The following is a 16,456-nucleotide window of genomic DNA, read 5'->3' as shown; positions in this document are numbered from 1 at the left end:
AGGCAGGAGAATGGCATGAACCCGGGAGGTGGTGCTTGCAGTGAGCCGAGATGGCGCCACTGCACTCCAGCCTGGGCGACAGAGCGAGACCCTGTCTCAAAAAAAAAAAAAAAAAAAAAAGAAAATGATACAGTGTGCAGAACTGGACCCAATAGGGAATGATAAAATGTACAGATGTGCAGAACAGGACTTGGTAGGACTCAGCAGAGAAAACAGGAGGAGAGATGAAAATGATACGGTGTGCAGAACTGGACTCAGTAAGGTAAGGAAAGGGGCAGGATTATGACAGAATCCAGCACAAAAACAGAGAGGGCGCAGAAAAAGAGATTTGGTCACTCAGACATGTGGAGTTGGAGGAGCCTGTGGGAAATCCAGGATCTCGGGCCAGGCCAGGGCACCTCAGGGGCCATGTTGTGCTTCCTTCCAACTGGGAGCAGAAGAGCAGCCCCCAGGAGACTGGGAAGCAGCAGCCAGGGAAGTCTGGGGGAAATAGTGGAGAGAGCGGCAGCCACAGCGAAGCCCCGCAACCAGGGTGTGCGGGTCACACGCAGCCTCCCTGAGCCCTTTCTGCTCATGTAGGAAGCAGAAGGTGGAATGTCGGCTCTGCCCTTCTCTATAAGATGGTACATTAAAACGTTCCTTATAAACTAGAAATGAAGGCTTGGGAAGATGGCTAAAATTAGCAATCCTTGGAATAACGCAGAAGCATCCCTGCTTCCCTGGGCCCACCTGTGGGCCTGTTTGTGCTGTTCAGTAGGTGGTTTTTAGAAAGTGCTTCCTTCAGAGTGCAACAGGAGTCGTCGTCCGTTTGCATGAGGAAATGCTCTTAACCTTCTCTTTCTGATTGCCTCTAGACTGTATCTGTCATAGACAAACGCCCCCGTATTTTACAGAGAACCAGTCTCTTCTTTAAGCTTTATTTCTAACGCTTATTCCTTTTGCCTTATATAGGAAACCACTGATTGCTTGTGTGGAGAAACAGCTATTAGGAGAACATTTAACAGCAATTCTGCAGAAAGGTAGATTTCCTAACTCTTGTGCAAATTAAACTGAACAATTATCCTTAATTCATTAGGAAAGTAAAGGGAGCATTACAAATAGCAGTGTTAGGATGTTTGTTATTTTCATAAGACAGTCATTAAAAATCTTTTCTAATGAACATGTTAGCCATCCACAGGAGAAAAAAAAATCAGTAAGAGAAATAATGGAAGGCACCTAGTGGAACTACATTCACTGCTAAAACCCTAGTGGCGGGAAGGCCCGGCGGACCTTCTGTACCATGCACATGCCGAAATGTGGGTGCAGTGAGCCTGATGCAGCTCTCTGAGCAGACTCATTTCCTGTGTCCGGCCGTTCTTCATGCACACTCGGATGTAGGGGACTCAGGGAGCTGTTCGGGCTATTAGATTTTCGTGAGGCTTCCCTCACCTGTGGACTTCATGCATCTTAGTGTCAGATGAACTACCAACTAGGTGTCCTGCTTAAGCACAGTACACTTTTCTCCTGATTTTCTGGAAGAGAGGAGCATGTGTTGTAGTGCTGACTGCGCGGCCTTCACGTCCACTTCTCCCCAAGTGGTGACAATACCTGACCACAGGAAGACGGCTTCTAGCAGCCTGCACCTTTAAAATTGATGCTGATGTCTTACCTCAATCTTTGTTTATTGCTTTTATTTCTAGGCTTCAAAGTGTACTAAATTCTGTGAAAATTATAATGAGCAGTCTAACCTTTATAACACTTTAGTACTTATTGGGACATTTCACTGTTACCATTTGAAACAATGTTACCTTCTGAAAGTCATTTTAAATGTATTTGGAAAATACAAGACTTTTTTCAAGCCATTGGAAACCTTAAAGTTTAATTTTGAGAAGGCCCTAAATGGTATTCAAATATATTCTGGTTTGGGTTCTACATTGTCAGATAATAGTATTATGGCTAATGAGATACTTAAGTGAAACCAGAATAAAACCAAAAGGGAGGAGAATTAACATGATTGAGCATCTCCTGTTAGAAACAACTGCACTTTATGTAAATATCTTTTAAAACAATTCTGTGAAATCATTATCCCCATTCTACAAATAAGAAAACCAGGGCTTAAAACAGCCAGATATTGGTGCCTGGAATCACATTGCTTGTAAGTTGAGAGCCACGGGTCCAATCTGGTTATGATTTTTCTGCTTATTCCACACTGAAACCTACACAGCTGATGTAGTTTCACCTATCCACCTAAAAACAAATGCATTCAGAATTTGTGTCAGGTGTTTTTATGAAAGGAGTCACTTTATAAGAAAAAAGGCCAGGCATGGTGGCCCATACCTGTGACATCAGCACTTTGGGAGGCCAAAGTATCACTTTGGATCACTTGAGCCCAGGCATTCACGACCAGCCTGGGCAACAAAGAGAGACCCTGTCTCTACCAAAAAAATAAAAATAAAATTTTTTTTAAAGCCACAGGTGGTGCATGCCTATGGTACCAGCTACTCAGGAGGCTAAGGTGGAAGGATCACTTTGGCCCAGGAGGTTAAGGCTACAAAACTACAAAAGCTTGGGTGACAAAGCAAGAGACCTATCTCAAAAAAAAAGAGAAAAAAGATTTCAAGTAAATAGTAGAAATTTGCATAAATTGTTCCAGTGCATACTTTGTTGAGCAAAATTATTTAAAGAAAATGGTAAATTATACATGTAAAAGCTTACCCTAAATTTTATTAGAAGTATTTTAAAAATTAAAGATACTTTTTTTGAATTCTTAAGACATGGATTTTAGTAAGAAAGTATAAAAAGTTTGTGTCAGTAGATCAGAATGTAACAGAGAGAAATAAACATTTGGAACTCTAGGTAAGGATTGTAATTATAGCCCCACCATGTGTTTGCACACAACTTTAAGCTACTCGTTTGTGTGGACATCGTGCCCATTGTAGGCAGAATCTGAGACTTTGTGAATTGTATGACTGTTCACCATTTTATGCTTTAACCTGGCTGCCTCTCAATAGTTATCATAAAGCAAGTATTTAGAAAATCTAGGAGAGTTTTTCTAATTGAGGTATGGTTTTAGAAAACCGTTATAAATATTAAAAATCTAAAACACTGAAAACTTTTTTAAATGCTATGTTAAACACTTCAAAATATCTGATGATGTTTTTCTCTTATAGTTTACTATAGGTGTGAATAAATTTAATCCACTATAAATTAGATTTGATAGCTTGTCCTTTTACATTGTCTGGCCGATGGACTAAATCAGAAGTAGTTTGAGAACATGAACCTCCCAGGTTAAATAGTTGGTGTAAACTGGATTTTCTGACTTGCTAACTTAAGTGAAATAAGAGGGCTTCAATGACATGAAGAAGTAAATAATACATCTTCCAACATACTCAGAGAAAATGAGGTTCACCTAGTAGGATCCATCTCAGATATTTAACCAGATCAACCTGCTCATGCAGAGGCAGCGATGTGTAGACCCGCCCAATTTCTAAGCAGTATGTTGACGTTCTTATGGTGCACGCTGTGTTCTAGTTGAGTTGTTGTTAATGCTGCCCATGCTGTACTCTGCTGACGTGTACTGCACATCCCAGGGCTTGACCACTTACTGGATGAGAACAGAGTGCCGGACCTCGCGCAGATGTACCAGCTGTTCAGCCGGGTGAGGGGCGGGCAGCAGGCGCTACTGCAGCACTGGAGCGAGTACATCAAGGTACTGGTGGGGTTTTGAGGCCACGGGCGCGGGCATTCCCTGCAGGGAGCAGAGCCGCTCCTGAGAACGCCTAGTGTGCCCTGGCAAAGGGAACTGGGCTGCTGGAAGGCCTGTCTGCATTTTCATCACAGATGATGGGGTGGACGGTAGGCTTCCATCTGCTTCCCAGTCACCAGTGTGAATTTGCTTTTTAGGATAACACCAGCAGTGATTAGCACCATCAAGGTAGAAAGTATAACTTAAAGAACAACTGTTTCGCTCTTCTTCATCAGCATAAATATTGGTTTAATTCTAAATCGTGATTTTTCCTAAATCTGCTTTTTGTAAGTCTGCTTGTCAGACATGATCTCCTCATGCCCTTTCCTCAGTGAGAACTATTCTATATTTGGCATATCAGGTTGCTTTATAGACTTTATTTCTTAACAGTCCAAGTTTAGGATTTATTAAACTTTAGCTTTCATGTTTCGAAAGCATTTCTTTGGCATCCCTGATAAGCCCAGTCCAACCCATCGTAGAGTGGCTTCTTGGGCAGTACCCTGAGTTTCCTCATGTCCTGCCCAGGAGAACGGCTCCTCGGTGCTGACATAGGACCTCCCTGAAGACTAGGGGCTCTCGGCCCAGGGCACCACCCCACCAAGGGGACACTTGTTGATGTCTGGAGACATTTGTGGCTGTCTGAATAGAGAGGGTGCTGCTGAATGCACAAGGCAGCCCTCACCACAAAGAATCGCCTGCCCAGAGGGCCAGTGTTGCCCAGCCCAAGAAACCTGCTGAAGACCCTCTAATGAGAAGCCATTCTCCAGATGCCCCTCACAGAAACAAGAGAACTGAGGCAGACATCAGGGCCCCTTCACAGATAGCTCGTGTTTTCAGGATGTGCCAGTTGCCTAGCATGAATTTTCCAGCTTAAATGGTGAACATTTAGCAAAAGTCAGTGTTTTTGCTTGCTGGTGACTATTCTTAGATCCCATAATGAAAAGATAAACAAAATTTCCAGAGAATTACGCTGAGAGGAAAAAAAAAAAAGCCAGTCACAGATACTTAACATGTTATTACATAACATTTTGGAAATGACAACATTTAGAAATGGAGGATAGATGAAAAGTTACCAGGGTGTAGGGATGGGGCGGGGTGTGTGGTTATAAAAGGCCCCAGGAGGTAGCCTTCCGCGGGAACAGTCGGGGTTTTGGCCGAGGTCTAGATGTGCACACCCAGATGAGTTACGAGTAAACTGGGCCGTCTGAAAAAGACTGGTGTGTTATCAGTTTCAGTATCCCAGCTGAGATACTGTTGGGTAGTTTTGCAAACCGTTGCCATTGGAGGAAACTGGAAACAAAGATACTGGGATTGCTTTGCTATTTTTACTATTATGCAAATCTTTCATTATCTCAATAAAGATTTCCGTTAAATAAAAAATGAAAGCTTACATGCTGCTTTATGGAATAATCAGACCTGAAGTCATGTATCAGTCCAGCTGTGGAAAGCCGGCACACACAGCACCTTTCCCCACAAGGTCTCGTACAGTGATAGAATTGGAAGTTATAACTGGGTCACACTAAATTGGCCATAAAGCTACTGAAGATTTAGGTTTTTTGCCAGTGAGACAGTCTTCAGGGGATGGGAATATGTGCTAAAAACTAGGAAAAGTTCACCATTGCAGTTTCCAGTCTGGGTAATAAAAATCAGTGAGTGACCATGACCCCTGAGTGTCAGCATTACAGCAGTTATGCTGTAACAAAATAGTAGTTTACATTCTACTCCACATGCCGTTATCAAAATAAAGCTGGGCCTTGTAGTGTATGTGCATTATTTTAAACTGCAGTTAGCACCAAAGGGTGTAGAGTGAGAGGTAAGTCCCGCCCCTCTCCGGGAGAATCTGTGCCCTTTCTGTTGGCATCTTTTTTTTTTTTTTTTTTTTTTTCTTGTGACGGAGTCTCACTCTGTCATCCAGGCTGGAGTGTAATGGCGTGATCTCAGCTCACTGAAATCTCTGCCTCCTGGGTTCAAGCAGTTCCCTGCCTCAGCCTCCTGAGTAGCTGGGATTACAGGCTCCCGCCACCACACCTGGCTGATTTTTGTATTTTTAGTAGAGATGGGATTTCACCATATTGTCCAAGCTGGTCTTGGAACTCCAGACCTTGTGATCCATCCGCCTCAGCCTCCCGAAGTGCTGGGATTACACGCGTGAGCCACTGCACCAAGCCTTCTGTTGGCATCTTTCCACCAGCCAGCTACCTTGCATGTGTGTGTGAGATGTGTGAGTGCACATGTGCATTCTATTGAGATGAATTTTTTAAATCCAATAATTGTATTCAGTTCCTCTTTGGCATATATAGTTTATATCATCAAATGTTAACTGTTTATTAGTGCCCTACACAGACTTTTAGGAATGTTTAATATAACATTTTTAAGTTAAAAATACAAACTAGGCTAGGCGCAGTGGCTCACACTTTAATCCCACCACTTTGGGAGGCCAAGGCAGGCGGATCATGAAGTCAAGAGATCGAGACCATCCTGGCCAACATGGTGAAACCCCGTCTCTAGCTGGGCACGGTGGTGTGCACCTGTAGTCCCAGCTACTTGGGAGGCGGAGGTTGCAGTGAGCCGAGGTTGCGCCAGTGCACTCCAGCCTGGTGACAAAGCGAGACTCCGTCTCAAAAAAAAAAAAAACAAACAAACAAACTAAAAAAGTGAGCTTTTCATGGTTAGAAGTGATGGAGAAGGAAAACTAGCTAAGAAGTCCCAAGAGGTATATTGAATTAATAGGAATTAACTTGTCTTGGAGGAACTTACACATAAACGTTCTTTAATAAGCAATGGACATTTTCGCAGTCGTTTGTAAGTTCTCTCAGAAACAGAATCGTAAGACCAACTCATTAATTGTGTATTTAATTGTATATTCACACCAAGCACAGGGGCTCATGCCTGTAAACCCAGCACTTTGGGAAATCACAGCGGGAGGATTGCTTGAGGCCAGGAGTTCGAGACCAGCCTGGGCAGCATGACCCCGTCTCTACAAAACTTTAAAAAGATTGGCCAGATGTGGTGGCCCGAGCCTGTAGCACCAGCTACTCAGGAGGCTGAGGTGGGAGGATTGCTTGAGCTTGGGAGGTCGAAGCTGCAGTGAACTGTGATTGCACCACCCCACTCCAGCCTCGGCCACAGAGTGAGGGCCTGCCTCAAAAAAAAAAGTGTATTCACTTAATTTTTCAAATGTGAATTCAATTTGTGAAACTTTTAAAGTTGTTGAGTATTTACTACTAAGAGTAATTTATGTTAAACTATCCTGATTATACGATAGCAGGAGAAAATACTGTTTGGTATCGTAAACATATTGCTGAGTTGGTATTGATTTGCTTTTGTAGACTTTTGGAACAGCGATCGTCATCAATCCTGAGAAAGATAAAGACATGGTCCAAGACCTGCTGGACTTCAAGGACAAGGTGGACCACGTGATCGAGGTCTGCTTCCAGAAGAACGAGCGGTTCGTCAACCTGATGAAGGAGTCCTTTGAGACGTTCATCAACAAGAGACCCAACAAGCCTGCAGAACTGATCGGTAGAAAAATATTTGTTTTTTGTTTGTTTGTTTGTTTGTTTGTTTTTGAGACAGTCTCACCCATTTCTAGACAATTTTTTAATGTCGGAAAATAAGGCAAAATCAACCAAAATGTTCAAGTTGCTCAAGGGGTGTGTGGAAAGCGTTTTTATCAAGTCTTATTAGGACACACATTTAAAAACCGACACACCTGCATGCATGGTTGGAGGAGGGCATTTCCATAAGTGAAGATGAGTTAAGAATTTTGAAAAGAAATGACGCTTGACTTCACCAAAGAAGAGAGGGGTGATCACCATCTTTGTATCCTCTAATCAGTATTAAAATAGGATAAAACCAGATGAGATCTCAAATGATAATAGTATTTTTAAGCTGTACAGTTTTTTCACAATAATATCAAAAGAGGCCGGGCGCGGTGGCTCACGCCTGTAATCCCAGCACTTTGGGAGGCCGAGGCAGGCGGATCACGAGGTCAGGAGATCGAGACCATCCTGTCTAACACGGTGAAACCCCGTCTCCACTAAAAATACAAAAAATTAACCAGGCAAGGTGGCGGGCGCCTGTAGTCCCAGCTATGCGGGAGGCTGAGGCAGGAGAATGGTGTGAACTCCGGGGGGCGGAGCCTGCAGTGAGCCAAGATCGCACCACTGCACTCCAGCCTGGGTGAAAGAGCAAGACTCCGTCTCAAAAAAAATAATATAATAATAATAATATCAAAATATATTTCAGAATTCATAGGCTTTCTGTAGTCAGTAAAATTTTTTCTTAGTTTGAAGGAGAAAGGGGGCAAAGAGAACTGTAATACGATGATACTAGATTGACTGTTGATTACTGCTGAAGATGTAAGATGGAACATGGAGCTCATTGTGCAATTGTCTACTTTTCTGTGTGTTCAGAATATTCCATTACAAAATGTTGAAAAGAAAAAAACTAACAAAACAGCAACAGAAGGAATTCAGGAGGCAGTTTACTTTGGCTTTTGTCCCTCTGTATCATTTGTGGTTTCTCTAAAGCAAAGGGATGTTGAGCTCTGGGGAGTTTGGGCTTCTGGAAGTCTTGAGTTCTCCCATCACATGGGGACTTTGATCCTCCCTCCTGAGCACCTGACGATGGCTTGTGCAGCCTCAGAAACAGGAAGCCTGAGTAGAAGTGCTTTCACCCTGCATTGCCACCTTGGATGCCCTGAGAAAGTCTTTCTCTTTAAGAATGTCTCCTCTGCATTCATGACACCAGATCCTAGAAATAGGCACTCCAGCATCCGGGGCAGTCATGTCCTGAAACCTGAGCATGTATTTGCTGAACCCATTTTATTTTGAAATTCAGAGATTGCATTTAGAGATAAGAAAGATATTTAAACCTGCTTTAAACATTGTCCTGGCTTCATTAAAATTTTGGGAAACATTTACTCTCACATGACTTGAGAGTTACTTATCTTAGAAAATCAGATATTTGTTTTTTTGTCGTATAGTCATTTTGGGAAGGTTCCAGAATGTTCCTGTGTACAGTGTTGCTTATAGAAATTGAAGATGCTCTCTTTTTCTAGTTTAGAGTATTTACTGTATGTTTATGCTTACAGCAAAGCATGTGGATTCAAAGTTAAGAGCAGGCAACAAAGAAGCCACAGACGAGGAGCTGGAGCGGACGTTGGACAAGATCATGATCCTGTTCAGGTTCATCCATGGTGAGACTCGGGCACTCAGAAAATGCTGCATAATCAAGAGGTGTATATAGGCCCTGCTTTCTCAGAGGAAGTTTAACATGAGAATGTCAGTATCAGTAGAGCCAGTTTGCATTAGAGTGAACACTTTTCATCCTGGCTAACACGGTGAAACCCCGTCTCTACTAAAAATACAAAAAATTAGCCAGGCGTGGTAGCGGGCACCTGTAGTCTACTCGGGAGGCTGAGGCAGGAGAATGGCATGAACCCAGGAGGCGGAGCTTGCAGTGAGCCGAGATCGCACCACTGCACTCCAGCCTGGGCAACAGAGCAAGACTCCGTCTCAAAAAAAAAAACAAAAAAAAAAAAAACAAAACACTTTTAAGGGTTTTCAGCAGTTGAAGTTTGAAGTTTAACATTTGCTTATCAACTCTCTGATGTCTTGATTATTCTCTTCTGGTTATAAATAGGTAAAGATGTCTTTGAAGCATTTTATAAAAAAGATTTGGCAAAAAGACTCCTTGTTGGGAAAAGTGCCTCAGTCGATGCTGAAAAGTCTATGTTGTCAAAGCTCAAGCATGGTAAGCATGTGGGGCCTGGGCTCCTCCCCTGTAACTGAGGGTTGCTGCCCCGTGTGTTGCCCCGATCTCACTCCCTCCTTTGCTGTGTCCAGAGTGCGGTGCAGCCTTCACCAGCAAGCTGGAAGGCATGTTCAAGGACATGGAGCTTTCGAAGGACATCATGGTTCATTTCAAGCAGGTGAGTTGTGTTTCTTTGGGTAAAGCGGCTTTTTAAAAAGTATCTGTTAGTGTAGTGGCTCATGCCTGTAATCCCAGCACTTTGGGAAGCAGAGGCAAGAGGCGTTCTTGAGGTCAGAAGTTCAAAACTACCCTGATCCACATAGCAAGACCCTGTCTCTACAAAAGAAAAATTTTTTAAATGAGCAAGTAGTCCTAGCTACTGGGGTGGGGCTGAAGTGAGAAGATCACTTGAGCCCAGGAGTTTGAGGCTGCAGTGAGCTGTGACTGCACCACTGCACTCCAGCCTGGGCAACAGAGTGAGACCTTGTCATGGATGGGTGGATAGATAGATACATACACAGACAGAGATAGCAGTACCTTGTCATAGATAGATAAATAGATAAGGTAGATAGATTCAATAGATTAGATAGAAAGAATGAATCTCACTCTGTGTAAGAAAAAAATTACACTATTAATGTTTCATAAGTAAATTTTAAAAGAAGAAAAAGAAGATCTAAACATGTGTGGCAAGAATTTGATTTCAGTGAGTCTGGTGGTGACACCTGAAGAAGGGAAGAAGGCAGTCCCAGTGAGGCACTGGGTTTCATGGAATACATTCTGGGGACTGAGATAAATTCTAACACAGATGAAACTTTATATTGAAAATTACACGGTTTATTTTGTTTTAGGTTAATTATGTTTTATTGCTTTCTCAAAATGATTGTCTTGGATTTCTCTGTTTTTAGCATATGCAGAATCAGAGTGACTCAGGCCCTATAGACCTCACAGTGAACATACTCACAATGGGCTACTGGCCAACGTACACGCCCATGGAAGTGCACTTAACCCCAGAAGTAAGTGTACAGAAAGCATGCTGTCCACTCCTGCTGTCATGCCCTTTCCAGGCACAGATATGTTGCCTTCAAGAATTGTTTAGTGGGGAGTTTTTAAAAATAGCCCACTCAGTCCAAAATCAAAGTGCTCTTACGGTCTTTAGAAATCCTCATTAGAAAGTGACCACTTTTGTCACCCTCTGTGGCTCCTCCCAGTGCAGCCTGTGTCCTCCTGCTGACCTGCAGGGGGCCCATGAACACAGGCACTTATTTTGGAAGTTATGGCTTACTAAGCTGCTGTTCTTGTCTGGTTGTTTTTTCTTTCCATAGTAGACAGTGCTGAAGTCTTGGGAATGGCATTATTTAGGGCCTTCTTTGTCAGCCACTACTTCAGCTACACTAAACCCTTTAGTGGAGGGTTTGCACGCCAGAGGTAGAATTCTGTGCTCCATGAAGTTAAAATCAGGAGGAGATAGAATACATGCACCATTCATTTAATACCAGGCAAAGGGAAAGGGCTGAGACCAGTCTGGAATCGTGGAAGACTTCCTGGAGAAGGCGTCCCTTAAGCCTGATCTCAAGTAAAGATGAATGATGATTTCCTCAGCTGAGAAGGGAAGAAAGACTCACAGCTACAGTGGTAGGACAGTGTGATTCCTTTTCTTATCCATCATGAGGGTCATGGCCAGTGCTCCTTTAACAAAAGACAAATTAGGAGGAGAAAACCGTAACAAATTTATTTAATCAAAGTTTTATTTAACACATCAGGCTTCAGAAATGAAGACCAAAGACCCAGGGAAGACTGTCCATTGTTATGCTTAGGTTTGATAAAGAATGGGCAGCCATGTAGAAATAGGTGTGTTAGTCTGTTTTGCATTGCTATAAAGGAGTACCTGAGGCTGGGTAATTTGTAAAGAAAAGAGTTTTCATTGGCTCATGGTTCTGCAGGCTGTACAAGCATGGCACCTGTGTCTGTGCAACTTCTGATGAGGTCCCAGGAAGCTTTTACTCAAGGTTGAAGGCAAAGGGGGAGTAGGTGAGAAAGAGGGTGCAACAGGCGGTGGGGGAAGGTCCCAGACTCCTTAACAATCAGATCTCGTGGTAACTCATTACCGCAGGGAGGGCACCAGGCCATTCATGAGGGATCCACCCCCATGACCCAAACACCTCCCACCAGGCCCCACCTCCAGCGCTGCAGATCACAGTTCACCGTGAGATTTAGAGGGGACAGACCCCCAAACTCTTACCAATGTGACTGGACAGAAGGGAACCATCTAACAGTAGTAAAGTAGCGGGGAAACCAGTAGGGCCTGTCTGTTCAGATTCTTCTTGGCCTCACTGGATAATGTTCTTTCCTCCCAGGTGTAGGGCAGGACACCTCTGGAACAAGAGTCTTACGACTTAACTATCAGCAAGGAAGGTCAGAGAACTTCTTAATATCCAGATCCTACACGAAAGGGCAGGGGAAGCATAGAGTAGTATCTCCAGGCTTTATGGCTGGCTTTGGGTAAGAGGGGTTTGAGTTTTCTCTGGCTTGCCTTGGGGAAGAGGAGTTCCCATTCCAGGAGAACTCTGGGGGAGAAGGTGGAGTGGGAGAAGGTGAGTGAGAGATCTTGCTTCTGAGGTGTCCTAGCCAGACTTAGAGAACATGTGCGGGGTGCTCAAAGAAAGCCAGGCAGCCTGCTTTCCACGTTGGCCACGTGCTGCTGTCCCTTCCTCTCCACAGATGTTTGTGCTCCTGCACCGTTCCCTTCCCCTTAATATTCTGGTGGCTATTGCCCAAGAACATAAGCACCTGTCAAAGGAGGGCGTTCACCCTGATGTAATACTTTCACCCCATTGCTGTTGATTGTCTCAGATATGTCCTTTGTGATGTTTTTCTGGTACCCAGCCGAGCCCAGGACCCAGGCGGCCTTCGATGCTCCTTGTGAGTAGGTTCAGGTTGGGCAGGTCCAGCCAGATGCCCCGTGTCCCCATCAGGATCCTGGCAGGAGGTGCACACTACCACATGCCCCAGTATCTTGGTGACATTCAATAGGATCCTCCTGTTAAGGTGCTGGCTGCTTTCTCCACCATATCGTTAGTGTTTTTCCTTTTGTAATCACTAAGTAATCTGTGAGGAGACATTTCAACACTACGTAAACATCTTAATCCTCATCCAGCTGTCACCCGTGTGGTGATTCCTGCCTGAATTGATTTTTACCTGGTGAATGGGGATTTTTTTCCAGCTCTATCATTTATCTGTATTTAGAAGTTGGCATTCTAAGGAAGAGCCCTTCTTTCCACCCCCTTTATTTACTTATTTATTTCTCTCTCTTTATATCATTATGAACTCACGGATTCTTAATTTATGTACTTATTTTGATGCTTAAATTGTCCCATATGTGGTCCGTGGGCCACCCTTAACGCTGGTTCCTTTGCTCTTTGATATGCCTACATCATTTTTTTAGTACTTTTTTGTTTTCTAGCAGAAGATGTTTGAAGCTTACCATACTGTATTTTTTTATTGTGGTAAAATATACTTTAACATTCTAGTTACCTTTTTAAAGTGTGTGGTTCAGTAACATCAAGTGCAGTTGTTCCTCAGTATCTGCACGCTATTGGTTCCAGGACTCCCACAGATACTAAAATTCACAGACTCAAGTCCCTTATTTTATATAAATGTGAGATCTTATATAACCTATGCATACCCTCCCATATACTATAAATAATCTCTAGATGATTTATAATACCTAACAAATGCTATGTAAATAGTTGTTACACTGTATTGTTAACAGTGCAATAACAGACCTGTCTGTTCAGATTCTTCCTGGCCTTTTAGGAGATTACTGACAAAAAAAGTTTGTGCATGTTCAGTACAGACAACCATCCTTTTTTTTCTTTCGAATATTTTTGACCTGAGATTGGTTGAATCCATGGCTGTGGAACCCATGGACACAGAAGGCCAGTGGTACATTTACAGTGTTACAGAGCTGTCACCCCTGTTGATTCCAGAATTTTTCCATCATTCCATTAGCAGCTCCTCCCCAGCCTGCTCTCCTCCAGACCCTGGCAACCACTATCTGCTTCCTGTCTCTGTGGATTTGTCTACATTAGATAGTTCACAGAAATGGAATCATACAATATGTGAACTTTTGTGTCTGGCTTCTTTCACTTAGCGTGCTGTTTTCAAAGTCCATCCATGCTGTACCATACATCAGTGCTTTATTCCTTTTCTGGCTGAATAACATCGCATTGTATCGATAGGTCACATCTGGTTTCTCCATTCACCAAATATTGGGCATTTGGGTTATTTCCACCTTTTGGCTGCTGTGAATAATGCTGCAATGAACATGGGTGTACAAGTTTTAGTTTGAACACCTACGGTCACTTCTTTTGGGATATATACCTGGGAGTGGAACTGCTGAGTCATGCAGTAACTTGAAGTTTAAGTTACTGAGGAATTGCCGGACTGTTTTCCCACAGTGGCTGCAGCAGCTTTTATTCCAGTTAGCAATCACAGGAGCTTCCCACCTTCTCACCTACACCGGTGATCTGCCTCTTTCATTGTAGCCATCCCTGTCCATGTGAGCTGGTCTCTCATCTTGCCATGATTTGCATTTCCCTGATGACTGTTGATGTTGAGCATCTTTTCATGTCCTGATTGGCCATTTGCATATCTTCTTTGGAGAAATGTCTTGTTCACATGCTTTGCCCAGTTTTTGACTGGGCTGTTTATCTTTTGTTATTAAGCTATAAGAGCCCTTCATATTCCGCATGCTAGACCCTATCAGATCTGTGATTTGCAAGTGTTCTCTCCCGTTCTGTGGGCTGTCGTTTTACTTTCTTGACAGTGTGCTTTCTACATAAGTTTTTAATTATGGTAAAATCACATTTATTTTCTCTGTTGTTACTTTTGGTGTCATATCTGAGAAACCATTGCCAAATCAAGATCACAAAAAATTGACGAGGCCAGGTGCAGTGCCTCACACCTGTAATCCCAGCAATTCGGGAAGCCAAAGATCACTTGAGCTCAGGAGTTAGGAGCAGCCTAGACAACATGGTAAAGCCCCGTCTGTACAAAAAATAGACAGATTAGCCGCGTGTGGTGGTGCCCGCCTACAGACCCAGCCACTCAGGAGGTTGAGGTGGCAGGATTGCTTGAGTCTGGGAGGTTAAGGCTGCAGTGAGCTGTGATCGAGCCGCTGCACTCCATCCTGGGCAACAGAGTGAGACCCGAGACCGTGTCTCAAAAAAAGAAAATAAAATAGCACTATGTATTCTCCCAAAAGTTTTATAGTTTTAGCTCATATGTTTCAGTCTTTGACCCATTTTGGGCCTGGACTGGTAGCTAGCACATAGTACCCAAACGATAGCATTATGATGATAATTATCCTCATTAATACCAATCCAGTCCTAGGAGTGAATCCCAAGGAGAAGGTTTTTAGGAAAGAGATGCACTAAGAGGTTTATCACAAACCATGGTACTTCTCAAGGCAAAAAGAAAAAGAAAAAAGAGGCTTATGACATTATTGACTTTTATTTAGGTATGGTAATGGCATAGTAGATATATTTCCTAAAAGAGTTCCTGTCCTTTAGAGATACAGAAATACCTACAAATGAAATGAAATCGATGGTATCGCGCCTGGGATTTGGTGTCATTGAAGATGGGGAATAGGTGCAGCAGGTGATTTATATGTGTGGTTTCATAGAAAGGTGACTCTTGGGCTGAGTTTTGAAGCATGAAGAGGAGATTGCCAAGCAGGTGTGAGGTTGGCAGGAATTTCTGATAGCACAGCTTAGACAGAAACACAGAGAAACTAAAAGGGCACATCAAGTCTAGAGAGCAGCAGGCATTTATGCAGCATCTGCTGGTGCCATGTACAGTGCTGCAATGGGGAGTCAGAGAGCCAGAGGCCCTGCCCTGTGAGCCCCTGTCCGGAGTCCACATTCACGCCGTGCTATAGATGCTGGTAGAGCTAAGAGGGTGTCAGAGAAGGCCACTCTGAGGAGGCGGTTCTGGAAATGAGTAGGTTTCATGAGGGAGATGAGATATGGGATCCAGCAGAAGAAACCACGTGTGTGAAAGTCTGAGGGGAGGAGAAGGTATGAAAGACGGTAGAATGATCGATTAAACTGGGCTTGGGGGGTGGGAGGGGCACAGGCCAGGTCTGTGAGATCAGAGGTTAGAATTTCACGCTTTCTTTGTCCCAAGATCTTTGGAAGCCATCCAGAGACACAGGGAATGGTGAGCATGTGGGAGAGAAGTGATTGGTTTGGCTTTGTGTTCCTGCCCCTATCTCATATTGAATTGTAATCACCACTGCTGGGAGAGGGCCCTGGTGGGAAGTGACTGGATCATGGGGGCAGATTTCCCCCTTGCTGTGCTCATGGTAGTGAGTGAGTTCTCATGAGATCTGGTTGTTTAAAAAGTATGTAGCACCTCCCCCTTCTCTCTCTTCCCTGCTCCGGTCACGTGAAGATGTGCCTGCTTTTCTCCCCTCGCCTTCTGCCATGATTAAAAGTTTCCTGAGGCCTCCACAGCCAAGCTACTTGTACAGCCTGCAGAACTGTGAGCCAATTAAACTTTCCTTCTTTATAAATTACCCAGTGTCAGGTATTTCTTTATAGCGGTGAAAGAATGGACCCATACAAGACATATAGGTGGATACTGAGTCCCGGAGCATTGGCATTTGTGGAGTGGACGAGAGCAGGGGGAGGCCACGCCCTGGGCTGTCCAGAGATGGTCTCCTGAGGCGAAACTGATGAGCCCTCACGTGCGCAGCACAGACTCGTCGGAGAGCCCGGGTGCAGTGGACACCAGACAGGATCAAGCTGAAGAGTGGAGAGTATGACGGACTAGGAAGGGCATGCAGAAGTCAGGGAAAGCACCGCGCACGGAAGAGTCACGCACAGCCTGCCCCTGAGAGGCGTCCAGGAAACACGAGCAGGATCTGGGCCATGGGAAAGGCTGGTGCACTGAACGCTGGAAACTTGAAAATGC

General features: G+C 43.9%; 1 protein-coding gene across 3 annotated transcripts in view; it reads left to right on the top strand.

The window, feature by feature from the left end:
• The window catches only part of CUL4A (cullin 4A), a 54,112-nt gene that overhangs the window by 25,184 nt on the left and 12,472 nt on the right, over window positions 1–16,456 (top strand). For 2 of the 3 annotated variants that reach the window (XM_055245123.2, XM_063618554.1), the window contains 7 exons: window positions 952–1,019; window positions 3,570–3,688; window positions 7,054–7,246; window positions 8,820–8,924; window positions 9,371–9,481; window positions 9,574–9,659; window positions 10,387–10,494. In XM_055245123.2, coding sequence (XP_055101098.1) covers window positions 952–1,019; window positions 3,570–3,688; window positions 7,054–7,246; window positions 8,820–8,924; window positions 9,371–9,481; window positions 9,574–9,659; window positions 10,387–10,494 — 790 coding nt within the window. Of the gene's footprint in view, window positions 1–951; window positions 1,020–3,569; window positions 3,689–7,053; window positions 7,247–8,819; window positions 8,925–9,370; window positions 9,482–9,573; window positions 9,664–9,776; window positions 9,779–10,386; window positions 10,495–16,456 lie in introns of all 3 variants that reach the window. The other variant, XM_055245124.2, reaches the window with a different exon arrangement.

This window comes from Symphalangus syndactylus, chromosome 15, assembly GCF_028878055.3.
Source record: "Symphalangus syndactylus isolate Jambi chromosome 15, NHGRI_mSymSyn1-v2.1_pri, whole genome shotgun sequence".
Classification (NCBI taxonomy): domain Eukaryota; kingdom Metazoa; phylum Chordata; class Mammalia; order Primates; family Hylobatidae; genus Symphalangus; species Symphalangus syndactylus.
Note: the sequence above shows the minus strand (reverse complement) of the source record. Positions and strands in the feature narration are given on the sequence as shown.